The sequence below is a fragment of the Anabrus simplex genome, chromosome 7 (genome assembly GCF_040414725.1).
Source record: "Anabrus simplex isolate iqAnaSimp1 chromosome 7, ASM4041472v1, whole genome shotgun sequence".
In the NCBI taxonomy this organism is placed as follows: domain Eukaryota; kingdom Metazoa; phylum Arthropoda; class Insecta; order Orthoptera; family Tettigoniidae; genus Anabrus; species Anabrus simplex.
The window spans coordinates 303,099,195-303,124,221 of record NC_090271.1 but is presented as its reverse complement, the minus strand read 5'-3'; the positions used below and the strand labels follow the sequence as shown (position 1 = coordinate 303,124,221).

Sequence of the window (25,027 nt, the reverse complement as noted above, 5' to 3'; positions counted from 1 at the left end):
GTTGCAGCGTTGGGAAGACTGTGATAGGATTTTGAACAGCACATCATATCCCCATTTTGTGCCATATAAGTAAATTTTTTTGAAGAGGGCCGTTTCGTCACTGAGAAGCCAAAACGATGTACATCCCATGTAAGTTATGAAAAAGTTTTTTTTTTTTTTTTTAATTCTAACAGTAGCAAGACAATCGCGGATGCGTGCCTAAGTTCGATATGTAGGCCTATATATTTTATCAAATGCCCGGCGATTGATTGGAACCTCAAACTGTACCATCAAAAGTGCGGGTAAATATTTCGTAATTGGCGGGCGTGATAACTCAGTTCCAATGGTTCTATCTTTTCATCAGGACGGCCCAGGATTGAATCGCAGTCGATTCGTGAAACATTTTTAAATGGGGAGTCACATTGTATTGATATGGATTCTACTTAAAACACTAGATCCCGCCCCTTACCTTTCTTTATACTTTTGAGCCATAACCGCGTCATTTACGGTGGTGTATTTTGAGTATCCAACCATTCTTCGGGCTTACTTTGTATCGTAAAAGGTGAGTGGATGCAGTGGCGCACCCACAAAATAATTTCAGTGGGTGGGGTTTAAGTCGAGACCAGTAGCGTGGCTACAACTTTTCCTTGGAAGGGGTTGTGAAAAGATTTTTTTATTTTTTATTTAAAATTTGCTTTACGTCGCACCGTAGGTCTTATGGCGACGATGGGAAAAGGGCTAAGAGTGGGAAGGAGGGGCCGTGGCCTTAATTAAGGTACGCCTCATAAAATCTTTGTAAAAATACTAATGGCATCTATTTATAACAAAAATCACAAACGCCTCCTTTACATGTGGCTCAGTTGGTTGAGTCGCTGTCCTTCTGAGTCCGAGTTCGCAGGTTCAAATCCCGGCTTGGGTCTGTGGCCCTTAAACGGTTTTGAAATGGCAACAGCTCCGTGTCGTTGGTTATGGCGCGTTAATAAAAATTATACATACGAATATTAGCGTCACAAAACTGTAACTTTATACTACTAAATTCTGTATCCCAAGCTTGCGAGGGAAACTGATTAACAATTTGCTTTACGTCGCACTGGCGCAGATAGGTCTTATGGCGACGGTGGGATAGGAAAGGCCTGGGAGTGGGAAGAAAGCGGCCGTGGCCTTAATTAAGGTACAGACCCAGCATTTGCTTGGTGTGAAAATGGGAAACCACGGGGAGCCATTTTCAGGGCTGCCGACAGTGGGGTTCGAATCTACTATCTCCCATATGCAAGCTCACAGCTGCGTGGCCCTAACCACGAGGGAAACTAATAGGACAAGGTAAACTCTACCTAGCATAGGTTGTGACGCGAAATGTTTCTTTACCAACTAACAAAATATATATACCCTTACGCTTAACATTCTATATTTATTTATTTATTTATTTATTTGTTTATTTATGTATTTACTTATTTATTTATTTATTTATTTATTTATTTATTTATTTATTAGTGCCTTCTGTACAGTGGCGAAGTTAGGGCACTAGGCCCTCTCGTATACTAAACCACATACTAATCAGAATATTAAATAAAATACTGAGATACTTAAAATAGTTAAAACTACATAAATTAATAGAATTGAAAATGAATAGAATTGAAAATTAAGTTAAATATATTACTAACTAAATTAATATTAAAACTAATTAATATTAAAAACTCTTAAAAGTGACTAATCCTCAGGCACGCACACATTCATATTCAACCATTAAGTCAGCTGTCCTCTGCAGGTAGTCTCGTCAGGTGACCTTATATCGTGATTTTAAAAAGCCATTTTCTCTGACCTGAGCTGGCAGGGAATTCCATAATATAGGGATAGCCGCCGCAAATGATCTATTAACTTTATTTGTGGGGTGCGGTGGAATAGAAAGAATGAATCTAGAGCGTGTATATTTAAGTTGTGAAATCGCGACCTTAGAATGACAACGTTCTATCTGACAAAATTTGTGAAAGTTATATTTTTACACTACAGGGTTCTATTTGACGTGTTCTATTCGAAAACAAGTACTATCATGCCATCTGTGAGAAAATGTGGAAACTACGAGTGTGACAAAGTTCTATCTGCAGACCTTATAATCACACTTAAACAAGACATGGTTCTAACTGCGAGTGTGGAGCAGATAGAACCTTGTTTTCTTTCACCTTTTTCCCGGCTAGCAGATACACCCTTGTCATTTTTACTTCCTTGTTGCATGTGAGCGGAAAGCAGTGATTGGCTGTTCGTAAGCCAGTGATCCAATAGAAACACAGTTTATAATATTTTCATCCAATCACATCTGCACAATCACCATCTCCGCAATCCACATTCATAGCGTTATTGTTCTTGTGAATATATATTATAGGCCTACTGCGTAGAAACGAGTTTCGAATACAATTCAGATCGCATTAATAAACTGTTAAGTAGTGTTCTTAGTGACTGTGATTCCTCTGATTCGTACCATCCATCAGGTGACGAGACTTCAGACAATGAAGGAGAATCGAAGCCTTCCAAGAGGTACGGTACCATTATAATTGTATATCTTTTCAACCAGCTACAATTCCATTGAAATGTATATTATTGTTTAGACTAAGTGATATTGTAGAAAACCAAGATAATCTGAACATATTAAATGTGCGTCAATAGGAAGAATTTATTGAGGAACGGACTTCTTATTCATTAATAAGGTTAATGAGGGATAAATACAAACTTAAGGGTACTGGAGCTGAAAGGACGCAATAATATATTATTGGACATGATTGTTACTAGTGCCAGTATTAGTGTTAGCATGGCATAAGGGATTTGCTGAATGACTTATATTTGAAATACATGCTCGTTTTTCCTAGATTACAGTTATCAGCAAAAGCAGATATCAGAGCAGCAGTCTCAGAGTGTGGTACCAGTAAGCTAATTTTAGAAGGCAGCGAAGTAGGTGGAATGCTACGAGCAGATAAATATGACAGTGCTCCTAATGAGAAAATCAACCGCAAATCTCCTGAAAGGTAATTACTTCGAACGATTTTAAGGTCGAAGTACTGTAGTTTATTCGATTTTTTTAATATGAATAAATTTTCCAGGATACAGTGACTATTATACTAATTTATGGCCTTTCGTTTAGGGATTTGGATCTCCACTACCAGACAACTCATAACCAAGATTTAGAGGCAGACACTGCCTGTTGTCCTGTTCAAGTTTATGCTATCCCAACTACAGAAGATTTGAAACACAACAAAAAGAATAGAGTAAGGAAAACAATCCCTTGTCCTACAAACTGGAAGGCAAATATTCAAAAGGAAAGGCACCAAGCAGGACGTGCTTATACCAGCAAACGAGGAAAATATGTACCAGCTAAGAAGGTAATCAACACAAAGGACTGCTTGAACACTTGCAAATTTAAGTGCAGTACCAAAATTTGTGCTTCTGAAAGACATGCACTTTTTAGTTCTTATTATTCTTTAACCCAAAATGAAAAATACCATTTCCTTGCTTCTAGTACTGAGAGATTGATGAGAAGTAGAATTACAAAACCAGGAGAGGAATCCAGGCGTGGATTTTCATTTAAGTATTCTTTTAGTGTATGAAATGAGAATGTTAGAGTTTGCAAGCAATTTTATTTAGGGACTTTAAACATATCACAGAAGCCGGTCTACAATGTGCACAAGAATAAAGATTTAGAAACTGGAGTGCCGAAACAAGACCAAAGAGGCTTAAACAGCTCGAGTTGTTTACCAGAAACAATGAAAAATGAAATTAGGATGCACATAGAGTCATTCCCTGCAATTGAATCTCACTACTGCCGTACCTCTACAAGTAAAAGGTACCTATCTTCATATTTAAATATTACAAAAATGTATGATTTGTACTGTGATCTATGTAAATCCAAAGGTTCTGCTCCAGCGAAGCAGAGCTTGTATAGGCGTATCTTTGTTACGGAGTACAATCTAGACTTTCACAAGCCGAAGAGTGATCGCTGCGATCTGTGTGAATCTTATAAAGTTTCGGAGGGTCAACAGAAAACAGAATACGAAGAGCATTTCCTGAATAAAACTCTGCCTCGAGCTGACAGAGACAGAGACAGGAAAAACAAAGATATACCTGTATTAAGTTTTGATCTGCAGAATGTGATTGCTTGTCCTAGGGCAGAAATAAGTTCTTTCTTTTATAGGAGAAAATTGAACACGTATAATTTGACCGCTGTTTTGTCAACAACAAGACAAGTTTACTGTGCTCTCTGGACTGAGATACAATCGGGAAGAACAGGAAATGATATCGCTAGTGCATTCAGGGTAATACTGGATCAAGTAATTGCAGAGAACAATATTGATGAACTGATAACATGGAGCGACTCGTGTGTTCCACAGAATAGGAATGCGCATATTTCGTTTGCTGTGTTAGATTTTTTGAGAGACAACATTGATGTGAAGCGCATCACAATGAAATATTCCACTCCATGTCACTCGTGTATTCAGGAAGTGGACAACGTACATAGTTGCATTGAAAAAGCCATGCGGGCTAATGAATTCTTCTCTCCCTTAGGACTAATCAGAATTTTGAAAGGCATCAATAGAACAAGACCTTACAAGATTGTGCAAATGAAGGACACTAATTTTAAGGACTTCGGTACCCCTGCGAAGCTTCTGAACTACAAATTGATTCCCTTCACGAAAGTGAGTTCTATAATATTTAGTCAGATACTACATGAAGTTCAGTTTGTCCTCAGCCACTCTCCTGATTCTCAGCCACAGGTTGTCAACCTAAAGATGCTGCAGAAGCCAGTGCGCCGAACAACACAGAAAGTGATGAATGCCCAGTCTACTTCTCCAGGTGTGACTACAATCTTGGAACTAAAGCCAAAAGTCTCCAAGCAAATATATCAGGTTACAGAAGAAAAGAAGAAAGATATAAAGGCCACGTTGCAATTCATGCCTTTACAAGACAGAGAATACTACAACACAGTCCTGCATTTATAATCGTAAACGTTGTAAGTTCCAATCATGTTAGTTCAGAGTAACTTATTATCAATGAACATTATATGGGTATATTGTATGCTTCTTGTAATAAATATAATACGTTGAAATTTCTGACATTTAATTAACCGGCTTTCTCGTTTTAATTACTTCATCCCAATGAAAAATTTAAATATTTAACGTAAAAAATGTAATAACAGGCGAAGCTGCAAATTTTACCTGAAATATTCCATTGCACAGGATAGCAAACAAGGCATTATACAGTATTATTCCTGTGAAATGTAACAAGACAAGGTTCTAAGAGCACATAGAACCCTGTCAAATTAAGATTTAACGTTATCTTGAGCAGACAAGGTTCTAACTGCATTTTTACGCTTTCAGTTTATGGTAAAATAGAAACGATATTGATTTTCTGACGCAATGCATTTGTGTCTATTGTGTGTCTCAGGTAATTCAGAAAATTTGAAGTGTTTTTGTTAAAACTGAACAAAGTTATGATGGTTTGAATTTTCAAATGCAAGTTTCTCCAAATAATAGAAATGGCAGATAGAACCTTGTCATTCTAAGGTCACGAAATGATGATAAATGATGAATTTAGAAAAAGTATACAGTACAGTGTCTGACTTTCAGTTACCATTCTAAACACCATCGTTAAAGTGTGTAGCTGTCGATGTTTATCAGACATCAGCCATGAGACAGCCTGATAGTATGGGGTGATATGGACATCTTACCCGATGTTGTAAATAAATCACAGGAAGGAATTCAGTGCTCGTTGAAGTTTAAGTTTTTCTTCTCTCGTCGTGTCAACTAAAACGACGTCACAATAATCAATAATAGGGAGAATGAGTGTCTGTATAAGTTTGGCCTGCAGCTCAAATGGAAATACATCCCTCTGCCGTTTAAGAGGGTGAAGCACTCCAAAAATTATTTTAAGTATTTCTTTCGTGTGATCAGATCAATCAACTGTTTCATTCATCATTACGCCGAGATTTTTAACCGTTTTACTGTAGGGAATAATGTTACCATTCAGTAGGATAGGCGGGATTGCGACATTGTTTGAGCACTTTAGTGTAAGAGAGTTTCGTTGTGCATATATATTGAGTCGTCGGAGGTCATTGTTAATATCTTGTCTTGCAGTGTCAATATATTTGAAGATCGTCAGCATAGAGGTGGTGTGTGTTATTTCCTGTCACAGATGGTATGACATTGATATAAATACAGAAAATTAGAGGCCCTGGAATACTGCCCTGTGGGGCAACACTAAGTTTCATTTTTCATTTAGAGGCCTTGTCGTTCACTATTTCACGCCGTTGACGGTTACTCAAGAAAGACCTAAAAACCTTAAGCGCAGCCAGGTCGAAATTTAGCAGATTCATTTTCTTTATCATAGTCGGAATTACTATAGTGTCAAAGGCGCTACTGAAGTCAAGAAGTATAAGTATAGTGAGCAGTCTTTGTCCATGGCGTTTCTAATGTCTTCAGTAACCTTCAAAAGTGCTCTCGCGGTACTGTGACCCTTCTTAAATCCAGATTGCAAAGGGTTCAAAAAAGCATTTTGATTTAGGTATTCCAGAACTTGCTCGTTTACTAAACGTTCAAAGGCTTTAAAAAGGGCAGGGAGTATAGACATAGGACGATAGTCAGAGGGTGATTGTGGGTTTAAACTCTTAGGTACCGGTATAATATTTTTCTTTTTCCAGACAGTAGGGAAATTTCCGTTCAGTAAACAGTAGTTCAGTATGTGCATCAGTAGTATAGGCAGGACAGCACCCATAACGTTATGTATAAAAGTAATAAGAATATCATCTACACCTGTAGCCTTTGATTTAATGGAATGCAAAGCCTTTTCAACCTGATTTTCTGTGACACTGTGAAATGTGAATGGTGGATTGGCTGGAGGGGAGGGCGGTGAGTCGGTGCAGTTAATTGGGGTAGGTTGAATATTTATTCTACTAAAGTAATCGTTCAGTTCATCAAGTGGAATGTCAGAAGTCGTCTGTCTCGGTGTTTTCCTATTCCCGGAGCACTAAGTTGGTCCCATATGCGATTAGAATTTATGTTCTTAGCAAAATTCCAGAAATATATACATTTCTTGTTTCTGATTAACTGCTTTGTGCGATGTTTTAAGATGCGGTAAGGTTCGAAGTCTGTGTCATCTAGGGTTTGTTTATAATGTTGGAATAACGAGTCACGGTGGGCCATCATTCTCTTGGCTTCATCATCTAGCCATGGACAAGAAGGGCGAGAAACCTGTATTCGACGTGTGTGTGTATTTCTTTGAAGCATTATTTGTATAAAATGTCACTTCTTAATTGCTTATCACATGACCATTATTATAATAACATTACCGTATTTATTCTAAACCAGAATTTTGCATCTTTACTCACACTGTTTATTCTTGCATTCATTTCACTTGTACTCGGAATATATGTAATGCTGCAGTTATGTTGGGATGGGAGTAACAGAGGTAGCCGCGGGGGGGGGGTTGTCGCCCAAGGAGTCCAGACACTCCAAGAGTTTTAACGAATCTACTTTTATTAAGCATTTTATATAACGTATATTAATATTAGCTTCCGGAGTCCGACTCATTGGCTGAATGATCAGTGTTGAGGCCTTCGGGTCGGAGGTTCCCGGGTTCGATTCCCGGCCGGGTCGGGGATTTTAATCGCGTCTGATTAATTCTGCTGGCTTGGAGACTATGCGTTTGTCCTAACACTTTCCTCTTCATATTAAGACAACATACTACACTACCAACTACCAAAGAAACACACAACAGTGATTACATCCTTCCATATAGGGTTGGCGTCGTAAAGGACATCCGGCCGTAAAACAGGGCCAAATCCACATGTGCGCACAGTTCGCACCCGCGACCCCACAGATGTGGGGAAAAGCGGAGGTTGGGGTGGAAGAAGAAGAAAACAAGAAAAAGAAGATTGCTATTAACTTCCGGAATACGCACGAATCCACCACTTTTACTTGGATCCAAGGACACTAATTTCCTTTTAGGTATTCTACACCACCTAAACTCTGGAAGTTTGGACACCTATGAAAAAAAATTCTGGATGAATGGGCCCCCCCCAAACTGAAATCCTGGCTACGCTACTGACTGTGGTGAAATATACGTGATGAAATCCAAGAATTAAAAAATCTTCCTATTTTTGGGTTTTAAAAGTTGGCAGGTATGTTCCTGTGAGGCAATAGAGATGTGTAATTTTTAGCCTTGTAGCCTTGTATAGCAATAGTCGGGCTTGGAGACAATAAGTGTTATAAATATATCTTAGTACTGTATTGCGCAATGCATATAGAATATGCAGTTTTCACCAATTGTATCTCCTGATTTCTTCTGATTTTCATATCAAAATCTCCTGATTTTTGTTTTTGTAAAGTTGGCAAGTATGGGAGTGGCCGTTAGTGACTGGATTAGTAGGACGAGGTACAAGCAAAGGGAGGGGGAAGATTAACTCCTCTGTGAACAGAGCAAAATGATAGGGAAAGGTGATGAAAAGGGTCAAGGTTAATGGAGCTGGCAAGATATATTCGAAGGAATATCAAACCAGTTCTTTTGACATTAGTTTCTATTGAGGGGAGTTCAGTCGATTGAGGATGGGAGTAGTAAGTTATTAGCCTGTGCATAACACTGTATGCTTTGAAGCTTACTGAAGTTTGTGACTATGATGGGACTTCAGGGAGTGAAACGATAGGTTAATATGATTCTCACCATACTGAGATAGGCTGTAAGGCCCTTGATTTGACACAGCTGTGAAGATAAGAGCACAAATCCGAGGTATATCAGAGGACCGATCACAGAACCCTGAACTACTCTTGGTGATACTTTAATAAGTTGTGACCGGGCCCCTCCGTATACTGTACTACAAACAGAGTTCGACCCCCCAGGAAAGATTTCACCCACACCAATAGTCTGTCTCATATACTGAGCTGTTGCAGCTTTAAACAGAAGCCATTCATGCAGCACTTGGACAAAGGCTTCTCTCCAGTTAAGCGACAAGCAGTCCATCTGAATTCCATCTAGTAGATTCAAATAACACTGCCATTCATCAGTGACTTTTGTTAAGAAGGTTGTGCAAGAACTCCCTGGGAGGAACCAGTGCTGAGTAGAACCAAGCAGGTTTTCCTCTTGTAAGAATTCGGACACGTTCCTTGCTAATAATTGCTCCATACATTTACAAATGAGAGATGTTATTGCCACCGGCCTATAATTATCAGTACTATCTCTTCCTCCACTTTAAAATTGGTGCTACGTTTGCACGCTTCCATTTACTGGGTGCACAGCCCCTGTTAATTTATTGATATGTTGAACAGGGCACAAGGAGGGTACTAATGCTTCTGTGCCCTGCACTGCAGTATTGCAGGTATGTTGTCTGGGCTAGAAGTAGTATGTGGTTGAGTCTTTCAAAGGCTGTTAATTACCTCGATCTCCGTGAAGTAAGGGTTGGAGAGGGGTAATGGCTGAGGTGTGTTTGGGTACATATTTGTACTTTTCCCTGGCACATTATATTTTGCTTTAAATTTCTTACTGAACACTGTCGACAGTGGCCTCGGGGGATGTAACTGTTATCCCATAAGAGTAGAATGAACTTGATGCTGAGTTGCCATGGTTACTATTCAGGAATTTTCACATGTCTTTGCTGTTGTTACTTACCAAATTTATATAGTTTTTGTATGCTTCTAGGATGAGTTTCTTGGTTGTATTCCTCATGCATTTATATTTTTCCCACTTAAGATTGCTTATATCCAGTTTCAATTTCCTGTAAAGCATGTTCCTTTTGCAAATCATATTTCTTTTGTGATCCATGGAGAGATTTTCTCTGTACCGATTTTCACTTTAGGCTCTGCTTTGTCTACATAGTGAAAGAAACTTTCTTGCCATTCAGACCACACTTCATTAATGTCTGTAGTGTTTAAAGAGAAAGGAATGGGTATATGGTTTCTGAGAAGGTATGATAATAGTTCCTAGTCAGCCTTTTTTGTAGTTACAGACTTCTCTATTGCATTCTTTAATTGGTGGTTTCTTGTATGTTAGCCTAGCTGTAACGGCTATGTGGTCAGAAAAGCCGGGGATGACTTCTGTCTTCAGTACTGAGGATGGTAGGTTAGTAAGGAATAAATCTAGTGTGGAACTAGAGGTTTTTGTTATACAGGTTGATCAGTAAGGGGAAAGTCATAGAATGCTGTAAGGAACAGTTGTGCTGTCTTTTAACTTCAAAGTTAAAATCACCAGTTACTTGGATATCTTTCTACTGATGTTAGATATTTTGTACATGACTTAGAGACAGTAGTAGTTCTTCATTGATATCAATGAGGGAGTTTGGAGCTCGGTACACGGAGCCCAAAAATAAACTTCCAGCACACATGAATTCCACCCATATTACTTCTGCCTTTGTTTCCAGCTGCTGAAAGCACACAGGATTGGACTTGAGTTTTATGGCAATAAGTGTCCTTCCCACTAAGGTCCATGATTGATCTTTCCTGAATACTGTGCACGATTGAGGAATCACTTTTGTGTCATAGATAGGCAAATTTAGCCAGCATTCACTAACCTGCATAATTTATGGGCCTAAAGAGGCAAGATGGCTTGGATTGCCTGTTTCCACTATGCACATTTCAGGCTGTGACCATTAAATGAAAACACAGTAACTGTCCTTTTTTCCTTGTTTCTTTTTTTTTTTACAATTTGCTTTATGTTGCACCATTGCAGATAGGTCTTATGGCATTGAGGCACTAGGGTGGTGCTGGGAGTTGGAAAAGAGCGTTCGTGGGGTGTGAAAGTGGGTAGCCACAGAAAATCATCTTCAGGGCTACTGACGGTGGGGTTCGAACCCACCATCTCCCGAATGCAAGCTGTTGGCTATATAACCCAAACTGCACAGCCAATCACTTGGTGTGTCCTGTTCCCTGCAGACCAAGTTTCTGAATCACTAAAATCACTACTTACATGATTTACACTGCTTGATGTTACATCAAAAAATGATTCTGAGAATTGAGGAAAAACTGCATTTCCAGCCTGACCACGGCTGTAGCCCAGAGTTAATTTTCCTTAGTAAAGATATATTCATTTTTGTACATGTTCTGTGAACTGGTGAGTAACAAGATGTAGACGTCACAAATAGCTGATTCACGCGACTTTTAAAAATATGCACACTGCACAGGCAGTTGGTTGAGACTCTTGAGTTTAGTCCTGGCTTCAGTTCTACATCTCCACTAAAGGAGCAATGGAAAGTATCACAAGGTGGAGTATGGATGCAGGTGGTTTGGTAACCTTCCTCCCTGCCAGGCACCTTCTACTTGTTCCTGTGGTAGACAGTAGACCTTCATTTCCATACCACGTCCAAGAATTAATTTCACATTTAGATACTACCAACAAGTGTTCTTTTATTTCTGAATCTGTATACAATTCTTGGTTTGTCAAGGAGTGCTTCGGTAATATTTTTACGGATGTTACTGCATTTTTTATCATTAAAAACACTACACGGACTTCGAGAACTTGCATCACTACAAAGCTGTTTGCCACCCTTTTGTAATTACACTCATGTTTATAAAAACCAGAACACCTTGAAAGACTAGAAATAGGAAGTTCATATTCACAGGACATGTGTGTTAGTATGTTCTGAAGAAATGATTAGATTTGAACCATGTTGGCCCTCAGGTTCAAGGTCCAGATCGATATCTGGGCGCACCACCACCGACTGGTAAAATGTGCCTGCGGCTCTCTTTGTCTCTATAAAGCGAAGGTAATGGATCAGTGTGACTCAAGCATGTGTATGCCAGAATCGTACCATCAAATGAGTGAGTTTGAAAGGGCGCATTATTGGCACGAGAGAATGTGATGCATCCATCCGGGAAATTGCTGCTCTTGTGGGACGATGTGTGTTGGCAGCGCAATGGGTGTGTACAGAATGGTTTACAGAAGGCCGTAGAACATGATAAGATGGATCTGGTCGCACCACCCAGACCCCCCCCTTCCTCGCCGAGAAGATCGACACCTCATCCGAATGGCATTGCAGGGCAGATCTGCATCCTCCTTGGCTCTGGCACAACAGTAGAACAGTGTAACACATCGTACACTATCATGAGAGACAGTCCGTCACTGTTTATTACGTCCTGGTTAACCGGCACGTCGTCCACTTGTCCGCCTAACTTTGACTAATGTGCATAAATATGCTAGACTGCAGTGGTGTATTTGACATTGTCACTGGGGACAGGAATGGCAGCAATAGTGTTTTCGGACAAATCCAGGTTCTGTTTGTTTGAAAATGATGGCCGCATTTTGGTTCGCTGCAGACAGGAGGAGAGGCATCACATTGACTGTATTCGCACAAGACATACAGCAGCAATTTAAAGATAAAAATTTCATTGTTCCGTATTGAAATTATTATTTTAATACAGCAGCAACTCAAGGCCTTATGGTGTAGGCTGCTATTGGGTACAACCACAAATCACAATTGGTGCATGTCCAGGGCACTGTGACCAGTTTGACCAACGTGAATGACATCCTGCTACTCGTAGCCATATCCTTTCTGCACGACACCCCTGATGCCGTATTTCAGTTGGACATCGCGCGACCGCATGTTGCTGCATGAACATGTGCCTGGTTGTTGTCACAGGATGTCAGACTGTTGCCCTGGCCCGCCCGATCACCAGATTTGTCGCCAATCGAAAATGTGTCAGTTATGGTGAAACGACAGGTGCACCGCTGTGACCTAATGCCAACCACCAAAGATGAAGTGTGGAACCAGGTGAATGCAGCATGGATGGCTATAATCCAGGATGTAATTTTCCACTCATATGCGTCGATGCCATCTCGTATGGAACAAGTTATCAGTGTCCATGGAGGACCCAGTGCCTACTAGGCAACAGGACACATGCTGAACCTAGGTGACTAAAATGCTAATCATTTCTGCAGAACATATTAATGAACATGTCCTGCAAATATGAACTTCCTATCACTAGTTTTTCCAGGTGTTCTGTTTTTTATGAACATGAGTGTAGGTGTTAAAATTTCACAGTGATAGCCAAAAAAAAAAAAAAATGTAGAATTTTAAAATTTCAGTCATTACTCCCCTTAATCACAGGCTGATTCCTTGAAGTATTGGGGTATTGTGAACAGAAATGTGGCATAATGAAAACTCCCTATGCATTGCTTGTTTAATTTCATCAGTATCAAAAAAGATCGTGAGTTGACCAAAGGAGGTCAAACAGGAAGGGTGGAAAGAGGAGAGCCTGGTACAGTAAAACACCTGTATAACAAAATTTTGTGAACCTCAGAAATTAATTAGTTATAGTGAAATTTTGTTATACTGAAATAAGTGAATTCTTAAGAACTCGCCCATTCCTAAACCTGTTGAAATGAAATGGCATGCGGCTTTTAGTGCCGGGAGTGTCCGAAGACATACCTGTTGAAGAATCTATGTTATTTTGACATGAATTTACACATAAAAATCCTTAATACTGTATTTATTAAATGAGAGGAAAATTAGGATATATATACACTATATACATGAAGTAATGATATAAAGTACAGGTACTTGCAAGAGGTTTTCAGCATCTCAAGTTTTACCTTGTACCAGCACATTATGTCCTCAACTTTAATTCTTTTTAAAGTCTGTGATTTTTCTTCTGAACACTCCCAGACAGAAACGAATATTCAGGGTAGTCAGCTACCACTGCACTTGAATTTAACACAGATTCTGGCACATCACTTCGTGACAGAAGAAAATCCTGCAGACTACATGCCATGTTTGTTGCCTGCACAAGAGTGAAACTCTGTTAAACACTTTGGGGCACATCTTCCTCTTCCACCTCATCATCACACGAATTCCTATCACTTATAATATCTGCCACAATCTCTTCTTCAGTGATTTCCTTTTCCACTAACACATCACAGTTCATGTTTACATAATCAGTAAGATTTACACTTGTTGGCACATCCAACTTTTCATACAAATGCTTCCAGTTCTGCTCTGTTTCTGCATCTAGTTCTTCACTTTCTGCAATGTTGTCTTCTCCATAACCCACTGCAGCTTTTCTAAAGCAGTTTCTGCTTACCTCTTCTTTCAGTGATCTCCATGCAGCACTGAACATCTGCATTGCTTCCAGTAAGTTGACATTAATGTCTCTCTCTGAGGCAGTGTTACATAGCATACGCTGGACCACATGAGCTTGGTAATGCTGCTTTACCATGTGAATTACCTCCTGATCCAGTGGCTGCAGAACTGAGGTAGTATTTGGAGGCAAAAATAAAACTTTCAATGCTCCAAATTGCGAGGTACACAATTGTGAGAGGAGCAATTGTCTAAGATGAGAAGAATTTCCTCTTTGCGTCCTTCATCTGACGTTTCAGGCACAACAACCACTCTTCAAAATTACTGATGTCATCCATGCCTTGTTGTTGTGCCTATATTTACAGGGCAGATGCTGTACTCTCTTGAAGCACCTTGGCTTTTCAAACTTGCCAATTATGAGAGGCTTCAGTTTATCCGTCCCTGTGGAGTTGGTGCACAAAAGAGCGGTTATCCGTTCTTTTGAGCTTTCGCCCCCAAAACACGTATTTCCCTTAAATTCAAGGGTTTTGTTTGGCATTAATTTGTAGAATAATGCAGTCTCATCTGCATTATAAATATCTGCCGGCGAATATTCTTTCAAGGCAGCTGATAGTGTCTCCATCTGTCATGAACATGCAACTTCCTTTGGGACACTGCTTTACCATGTACAACATTGTGGGAAATGCCATATTTTTTCCGGAACATATAAAGCCGACCAGTACTCCCCAGAAATTCCAGAAATCCAAGCGCTCGTGCAAAGGATCATGCATACTCACATAACAGTGGGCAGTTGACAGGAAAGTTTCTGGTATGCATTTCAACAAACCACCTCATAGTCTGCTGTCCTCACCTTCTTTTGTTGGGGGCCAAGGGCACCAGCATCAATATTCTGCTCTATCTTACATTTCTGTTTTAGAAAACTAGATAGTGTTGAAGGGCTGATGACATACTTTATCGCTATTTCTCCTTTCTTTCCTCCTTTCTCCACTTCCCGAAGTATTTCACATTTTTCTTTTAAAGAAATCTGATTTAGCTTCTTTTGTTCCATATTGGTGAAAGAGTTAACTGGCACACTAATACACACGTTGCTTCATGAACGAATGATAAACAATGAACGCGTCATGTGACGTGAATAAACGAAATGCAGTACTGAAGGTAGAGATGTGAAACCGTAATGTTCATTGGTTGATTGTCAATCTGGAGTTCCTACCCATCCAATAGCATTACTTCTTATGTATTGGTTACTTTGAAATTGATATCCAGCTCGACCAATTGCATACATGTATGGAAAATGACTACCTGAACCGTATCCTGTGAACGCGAATACTGTAATCCAATCTACGCACCTCAGTATTTGAAGATATTTTTATTAATAGAAAATTGGATTGAATTTGCTTTTTATGTATAAGAAATTAATCCTACATAATGACGATCAGTACCAGTTCATCAAAACTGAATCAGAAACCTTCACGTGCTGTTGGGTAGGCAACCCACTTGTCAGAATTGTGATGTGTCTCCTTACCTTCCCATGATTTGTAATCGGTAGTTTCGCCTGTGTGTCGTATAGTGTGTGCCATTTGGTATTAGCTGTCTAGAGACATGTGTGAAATACCCGGCGATAAAAATAATTCCAATTATATTCGAAAAGAAAAGATGTTAAATATAAGCAAAAAGGCTACATTTTAATATTCGTTATACCGAAAGTTCGAAATTCGTTACAATGAAATTTTTTTTTTTCTATTAGCTTTACGTTGCACCAACACAGATAAGTCTTATGGCGATGATGGGAAAGGAAAGGGCTAGGACTGGGTAGGAAGCGGTCGTGGCCTTAATGAAGGTACAGCCCCCAGCATTTGCCTGGTGTGAAAATGGGAAACCACGAAAAACCTTCTTCAGGGCTGCCGACAGTGGGGTTTGAACCCACTATCTCCCGAATACTAGATACTGGATGAAATATTTTAACACACACACAGTAAATAGGGAAAAGGGAAGGGGCCTGAAAGTAATTTTGCTATTCTGAACATTTCGTTAAACTGGCATTCGTTACAATGACATTTTACTGTACATGTAAGTGGAACTAATGTCAGACTCATCTGGAGCCTTGAATGCCATACTGTCCAGCTCCATGACTAAATGGTTAGCATGCTGACCTTTGGTCACAGGGGTCCCAGGTTCGATTCCCAGCAGGGTTGGGAATTTTAACCATCATTGGTTAATTTCGCTGGCACCGGGGCTGGGAGTATGTGTCGTCTTTATCATCATTTCATCCTCATCACGACGTGCAATGTCGCCTACGGGCGTCAAATCAAAAGACCTGCACCTGGTGAGCCGAACATGTCCTTGGACACTCCCGGCACTAAAAGCCATACACCATTTCATTTCATTGCCATACTTTTATCACTGAGTTGTATATCCTAGGGTGAGAGAACATACAAGGAATGAATGACCTCATGAAGGTATTGCACAGTTCTCTGTGTGATCTATGTAGTTTTTAACCCTGACAGTAACACGTCTATAAATATCGCTTTAGTTACACCACACATCTCGAAGACGTGCCACTCAAAGCCTCTTATTTAAAGTTATGTTTCGGTAGGCGTTATGCTCTAGAAATAGTTCACACCATTTGCAAGTTTTACTGAATTCGATCATTTTAATTTACAAGGAAATGGAATGACTGAAAAAGTAAAAGAATTGTTTCAGCTAGGATATCTATATTACCATTTGATATTGAACAATTTAAAAAATTTCCGTGTAAGAAGTGACTACAATAAAAAGTCTGAATTTGATATAGGCAAACGAGAAAAAAACGCGGTAGATGGCGTTCATTTGTACGACACGTCAAAAAGTCGTATGGTGTAATTGTCAGGATTAAAGAATCTCTCTTATAAAGGTTCACTTGGAATTAGTTATTTGTAAATTTGTTCTAATGAGCGGTCCTTCAGTACAACCTGTATGTGATAGAGAAGACACTGTAACAGAGACCTAACCTAACAGAGACCAAAAACATTTTGTCTTACTGGTTAATGTTTTTTACCGTACATTTTTCTGGCCCTTTTTCCTCGTACTTTCTATCTGCAGCAATAAGATATGGTTTGTAGTTATCAAGTGCTTTCTGATATTCTTTACAAAGCATTTTATATAAAATTATGTATAAATATATAAAAAATGTCCTCTTAAAAGAGGTACATGTCTAGAAATGGTATCCTAGCAATGTTTTGAATAATAATGACTTGTAACTCTTCATTATTAAAGCTAGAAAAATAAGGAGTGAAAGGAAGATTATAACCCTTTCAGACCTGAAAGAAAACTGGCGGTGTGAATTTTTGTTTGTACGTCAAAAATTGACTAAAATGCTCTTAAATACACATATTTTTAGTTTATTTTACAAAATAAAAATTAACATCTGAAAAAAAGCACCTGCACAATTGTGTGTGTCAGGACTTAATTCACTACTTACAAAAAAGAAATACTACCTCAGTGAGTGTGAACATACATATGTACATGATCAAATGTTCTATTTTACAGTGGGGAATAATTTAAAACAATTAAATCTTTGTTCAAACACAAGTAAACGTTACATTTTCTACATTGAGGAAGAGTTTTGCTTTTACTACCCTTTTGGCAGCAGCAACTTGTCGTCAGACCTGAAAGAAATCTGCAGGTGTCAAAACGTCAAAAACTTACTAAAATGCTCTCAAATACATGTTTTTACAGTTTATTTTACAAAATAAGAACTATAGTCTGAAAAACAGAACCCACACAATTGTGCGTGTCAGAACTTCATTCATTACTTTCAAAAATTTCAACTCAGTCCATGTGAATATGCACATGTACATGATCAAATGTTCTATTTTACAGTGTGGAACGATTTTAAAATCTTATACATTACATTTCTCATGTAGAGTACGAGTTGTGCTTTCACAGTCCTTTTTGTGACAGCACCCAGCACTCCTGCATTCATTGCCTGTAAGGAAACCTAGCCCGCACATATGTGTGTATCAACATTCAAAACCTCATGGTATTACGTATGATGTAAGTTCACAATTTACGTTTGCTACACAATTTACACACTTCATTGGTTATATTCTGATATTCAGTAAAGCTTCTAGATTAATATGAATGCAATAAATAAATACCTTCTTTAGGCATTACTGCTTCCTGCCATCTTGCTAATGAACTGTATTTTTAAACTCTTCTTCCTTCCCCCTGGTGGTCAAGTACTAAATAAAAACAGCTGAAGTACATGCTACGTGTCCTGCACAAGCACTGCAGTTCGGTCTAGCGCTAAGAAAACGTCAAATAATCTCAGACATAAATAAAATACGAACCCGCACAATTGTGCGTATACAGTCTGAAAGGGATGAACCACAATCTTGAAATGGAAATAACTGGCATCATACCACCTTTGCCACACAGGAGATGGAAGGTTCAAAACTCTGCGAGGTGTCAGCATCCTTTTATTGATGCAAAGTATGTTTTATTATGAATAAGGTTTGGATGTGAAGGAGAAGTCATGTTTCTTTCTGAGCTCATATTATCAAAAATCTGAAAAATAACTGAACGATGGGTTCCTGACACCTGTTTAAAGCAACTTTATATTGCATATAAATGCATATTTCAGCCATTTTATTGTCTTGGTTGTATTTTGCTAATTTCAGTGATATCAGGTCCTATTTGTGTATATTTTGAGCATTTTTGTTTAAATTGAGGCTCTGTTTTTAACAAGGTACATGTTATCTGCGTTGACTTTCAAACACAGGATTTCAAAATACTGTAGTAGATGTAGTTCTCTTTCTTTTCCTGAAACAGATAAGTAGCAGGTTTAGAAGACATGATTTCGTTCTTCTTAATAACATATCAATGAATTTTGAATAGTCTTCTAGGACATACGGACCCAGATACTAAAATTCATGCTAATACTCTGGTTTTTTGGTGCTTTTGTTTTTTAAAAGAAAACAGTGTGAAATGCACATCAGGGCTATGATATTGAATAAATGTATAACGGTTTGATGTACCTATTGTAGCTCTTTTTGCATGGTTAAATGTCTGCTGTTTTATTGCTAATCACTTTTTTCTTATAAAATTGTACAAAACTAATTTTAATCCTTGTAGTCAATACTATATATTTTTACATCCAATTAAGACTAAAGTCTAATATACTCTAATATTGTAGCATGCCTGCCTCTTATTTGAAAGCATCAGGTTCTATTCCTGGCCAGGTCAGATATTTTTTACCTGGATCTGTGGGCTGACTTGAGGTCCACTCAGCCTACTGTATGCGATTACAATTGAGAAGATATCTGATGGTGAGATAATGGCCCCAAGTGTAGAAAAACCAAGAATGATGGCCAAGAGAATTCATCGTGCCAACCACACGACCCCTCATAATCTGCAGGCCTTCAGGCTGAGCTGCAGTCGCTTGGTAGGCCAAAGCCCTTTGGGTCCGTTGCACCATGAGGTTTGGTTTTAGTTGCATTGTATGCCTGTGAAATATGGACACTAAATAAAAATGAAAAGAATGTGTTAAAGCCTTCAAAATGTGATGCTATCATAACATGATAAATGTGACATGGAGAGATAAGATGTCAAATGCCATAGTTCCAGATGCTGTGAATAAATCCTTCCCACAATCCATAACTGTTGTTTCTCATGGTGGGGTCACACAATGCGTCACTCCAACTTAATGAGAACTGTGGCAGAAGGCTTCATTAAAGGAAAGCATCCGTGGAGAAGACCTAGAAATACCTTATGTAAACAAATTTTAAATGACCTCCGGACACAAAATTAGGAAGCTACAAATACCATATTTACTCGCATATATCTTGTCATCGCACATATATGACGCCCTAATTTTTCTTATGGAATTAAAGAGAATTTTTTTTTTTGCATCGCTCATATGTCAATATAAATGCAAGAAGAATAGAGTACAACCTATGTTATGTATGCGCACAACAGTTCAAAGTCTAGAGGTCCCTTGTTTGGGTGAAAGGCAGGTAAACTATTTATGGTATTGCATAAACGGTCATTGGGTATTCCCTGGCCTATTGAACTAGATGAAATGCCACACTGTTGGACTGTCTGCAATTTCACTTTAACATGATATGTGCTAGACCAAGTACTGTGTCTTTTCTTCTCAATAACTAGTGTTTTATGGAGACTTAGTTTGTTGGAGGAGAAAAAGAGTGAGGGAGATATGCATTGTCCAATTTCACAGTCATACCATGCAACTAAAAACCTTCGTAAGGGTTCTTAAAATGAATGTCTCTTAAAAGAAAATGCCATGCTAAAACACTATAAATAAATTTGGTTTTGAGTGCCTGAATCCTCTGCTGCATCATAAACACTTGTTTCATTAATTATCACTAAGGGAGGTGTGCATTTTTATATGGTGTGATGTCAAATGTGTGTTGTTGAATGGAATGGAGCTAAAACTAATTAAAACCACTGCACATCTTAGGGAATCCATAAAATTTAGTGCCTCTTGATGAAGAGCACATCGTGTTTCACGGTAAAGAGGCTAATATTAGTAATCCACAAGATGAAGCACCAGCTGACTGCAGTGCTACCACAACAAACCAAATAACAGAAAAATTTCTTTTAAATATACCCAAATATTGTTAAGTGACTAATATTAGCATTAAGTATGTGTAATGAAGAGTATTTTATTGAGGAATTGTACTTATTCACTTTTTTCACCTTGAGTCTAATAATTTGGCCACCCTCTGTACTGTAAATAATTAATTTGCTTAAAGCAAATATAAGTGTAAAAGAGGTGGAAATTCACTTTTATTGATTTAATGTAAATAAGATTTGATAGGGAAATGAAGCTGATTTCATGGAATAAGTGGTATCTTCCGAGCTGTAAGTGGAGAGATGGCTTGGAATGACATTAGTGGACGAATAAGTTTGAGTAGTTTCTTTAAAAGTAGGAAAGATCACAATATGAAGATAAAGTCGGAATTCAAGAGGACAAATTGGGGCAAATGTTCTTTTATAAGAAGGGGAGTTAAGGATTGGAATAACTTACCAAGGGAGATGTTCAATAAATTTCCAATTTCTTTGCAATCATTTAAGAAAAGGCTAGGAAAACAACAGATAGGGAAGCTGCTACCTAGGTGACTGCCCTAAATGTAGATCAGTAGTGATTGATTCAATTAAAATATTTTAATTGTGGTTGCAGGATATTTGTCTGGAAGATGATATACTGCTATAATGGATATGTGTTTACTTTCCAGGTAAATTAGATGTGACTGAGGCAGTCCATGTAAGAATTCTGCAAACAGTTTACTATCGTTTCACTGGTGCGACACTAGGATGCCCATGTTATGGTTCACATTGGGAACATATTGGATTTCAAGTGAGTTTATTGAGCTGGGTTATTCACATTGAAAATTAATTTATAAGAATTTAACAGTGATGGGAAAAGTACAAAAAAAAAGAAGTGATTGGGTTGAATTACAGTTCAAGGTTATGAATTTCATTATTGGTTCCGTATTGAATTAAGATTACATATAATTTTACAAAGTTTATTCTGCCTACTTAATACTGTACAATAATTGCAATGTCTATAAATACATTACAATATGTTAATAAGGGACTCGTTTTGACCCTATGTGGGTCATCATCAGCCTAAATAAGATACACTTTTTAATTTGCCAATGTCCTAAAACAAAATTACCTTGTGGAAATTAAAATTAAAAGAGCGAACTGTGTATGTGATGCAGTAATATACATATGAAATTATGTGAATATGAATTACAGTTGCCTGAGAATTATTTTACTCAATTATAATTTACATTCTAAATAAGTAATCAGTAAAATTACAGTTACTTCACAGAATGCTAGTTTTGATAATATCACCGACACATTTTTCCTCCCAGATCAGAATAGAATGATACTAACGTTTGCAAGGGAAAAGATATTACTTAATTTTATGTTTTTAGCTTAGAGTGAATAAGTGGTTATCACCACCACTAAGTGAGACTAGATATGATATCTTGGAACTTTCAGAGTGATTTATTCCCATAATTGTTATTTTATTTGATGACTTTTAGCATTTAGCATGTTTAATCTAAACATCGGAATGATTGGCAGATAGTTAATCCTGTCACAAAATAAAGCCCAGCATATGATTTAAAATTTAGATTTCCACAAAACAAGGTCATACACATTCTCTTTGTGATTCTATCGGTTCTCCAGAAAATTGTGTGTTTCATGTCGAAGCACACTTTCCAGAGCAACCATTGGCCGAGCGCTGTTTGGATGAGTACCTGCCCCAGGTGGATTGACCACAAGTATAGTGTACAATGAGGCCTTTGGAAACTAATCCTCAGAGTTGTTAACTCAACTCATTTTGTCACCAGTGACTTAAAAATGACTGCTCACACGGTAATGTTGGGTAGAAAGAGAAGTCAGTGACATCGCCAATGACGGGTCCATTCTGTTAGTTTATTTATATTTTTATTATATGTTATTATTCTACTGTTGTTGTTGTCATTGGCTTTAACTCATTTCTGAGTATAATCTTCTTTCGTGTCCCTTCACTCCAAACTGAAGGCTGTCTGTGGATGTATTTACGGTGACTAAACAGTCCAATCTTGGTGTGGAACAAACGACCACACAGATCACACAGAATTGTTGGAGGAGGACGTGGTTGAGCTGCCCTAATTTTTTGTGCTCGTCGCTTGTCCTCTTCGTAACTGCGCTGTTTCCCTTGAAATCTCTTCACAGTGCCTGGGATGATCTGTTGCCTGGTTGAACGATCTTCAGCAAGCAATTCCCACATTTGTGGATTCAGACATTTCAACTTCATAGTATGCTTACACTGGTCCTTATAGTGCCTCTTAGGACCTCCATGAGGTCTGGTGCCAGAAGAGAGTTCACCAAACAGAATCTGACGTGGAAGTCTCATATCATCCATCCAGCGGACATGTCCCATCCACCTAGGTTGATGACCAATGATGGATGACTGTATACTTACCATGCACTTTCTCAAGAGCAGCTAGGTTGGTGATGTCTTCCCACTTGATCCTAAGGATGGATCGCTGTTGTTGGTGGAAGCGCTCAAGATTTTTAAGGTCACGCCAGTATAGGGTCCAAGTTTTTCAGCCTTACAGTAATGTTGAGATGACAACAGCCTGGTACACCATAAGCTTCATGTTCACGGTGAAATCTTTGTTCGTGAAGACCCGGTGCAATAGTCGCCCAAATGCTACATGGGCAGCACCAATTCTCTTCTCCACATCCTTTTGACAGTTACAGCGCACAGACAGGGTACTAACCAGGTATGAGAAGTGGTCTACCTGCTCCAATGATGCATCTCAGATGGAGATGTTGAAATGTGGAAGGGTTGTGCTTGGTGAAGGTTGTGCTAGGACCTTAGTCTTTTAAACATTAATTATTGTGAGACCAAATTGATCACATGCACTCTTGTAGCAGTTAACCAACTGTTGTAACTCCTCTGGTGTGAGTGCAGATGATGCAGCGTCATCTGCATACATCATTTTGGTAATCTTTGTAACCTGAGTTAGGCTCTGGGAGCGAAGTCGAGCTATATTAAAAAGACCTCCATCAAAACGGTATCTGATCTGTACGCCTGGATTGTTTGTAGGTGATTCATAGAGCTTTGCAGCCACATACACTACAAATAGCGTTGGAGCAAGTACACAACCCTGTTTTAGTCCATGAGTGATTGGAAATTCATCAGAGATCTTATTCTGATGGCAAACTTGACCCGCCATGCCATCATGGAGAGCTTGGATTAGATCAACAAAACGCTGAGGACAGCCAAAGTGTTTCAGTACTGCCCACATAGCAGGTCTTGGAATCAAGTCAAAGGCATTTTCCAGGTCAAAAAAGACTAAGAAGAGTGGATTTTGTTGCTCTGTACATTTTTTCTGGAGTTGTCTTACACAGAAAATCAAATCAATAGTGCTTCTGGAGGGTCGAAATCCACACTGAGACTCTGGGAGGATCTTTGCAGAAATAGCCTGGAGATGGTTAAGTAAAATTTTTGCAAGAATTTTGCCCACAATAGATAGAAGTGATACATCACGGTCGTTGCCACAAACACTGCGATCTCCTTTCTTGAAGATTGTGACGATAGTGGCATTCTTTAGGTCACCAGGTACTTCTCTTGTTTCTCAAATTTTGAGGATAAGAGTAAAAATTTGCATTTTGAGGGATTGACCTCCAGCTTGAATTAATTCCAGTGGGATGTTGTCTGGGCCAGGTGCCTTTCTGGGTTTCAGTTGATTGAGAGCTATACCGAATTCTTGGAAAGTGGGTGGTACTGCAGTCCATGGTTGTTCAGGTTGTTGAGGCACATCCCGAAGGAAGTCTTCAGTGGTAGTGGAAAGGCAATTTAGAAGAATGGAGAAGTGCTCCTTCCAGCGCTCCAGGATTTAAGTACTGTCAGTGAGAGAGGTGGAGTTGTCAAGCACTTTTCAGTGTACCTGGTGAAGAATGAAATGGACCATACAGCTCTTTGATTCCTGCATAAAAGTTCCTCAGATCCCAAACATCAGATAGTCTCTGAAGTTCGTGAGCCTTTTGTTGCCACCAAGTATTCTTGATCTCTCTTATCTATGTCTGATATTTACTCTTTAGTTCTAAATACTGAGCTTTCTGTAGTAGTAGAATATGATGATGATGATGTGATGATAGAGTTTTAAAGGTTTTTATTGATTGTTTATTCATTGCTGCTCTTTTGTTGTCCTTCTTCTTCTTCTTCTTCTTCTTCTTCTTTGTGTTTGATTGCGCTTAGCTCAATCTCTCTGTCCAGTCTCTGAATTCTTTGCACAAGCATTAACTTTCTGACCTGTTGGCTTCAGACATTCTACTGCAACTGATTGTAGGTTAGGTACTACATCTAACTACTTCACTTCTTGATTATCATATGTGTATAATACGGTAAACACAGGGATATACAGGTACTAATCTTCACCCCATTGACCTGTATGGAGATGCCACTGACAAACTGACCAGGACAAATATTCTGAAATTGCATTT

At 38.7% G+C, this 25,027-nt stretch overlaps 1 protein-coding gene across 2 annotated transcripts in view; it reads left to right on the top strand.

Annotated features, from left to right (window-relative positions):
• The window catches only part of LOC136877131 (ELMO domain-containing protein 3), a 101,638-nt gene that overhangs the window by 47,567 nt on the left and 29,044 nt on the right, over positions 1 to 25,027 (top strand). For both annotated transcript variants that reach the window (XM_067150942.2, XM_067150941.2), the window contains exon 4: positions 21,253 to 21,374. In XM_067150942.2, the coding sequence (XP_067007043.1) occupies positions 21,253 to 21,374 (122 nt within the window). The remainder of the gene's footprint in view (positions 1 to 21,252; positions 21,375 to 25,027) is intronic.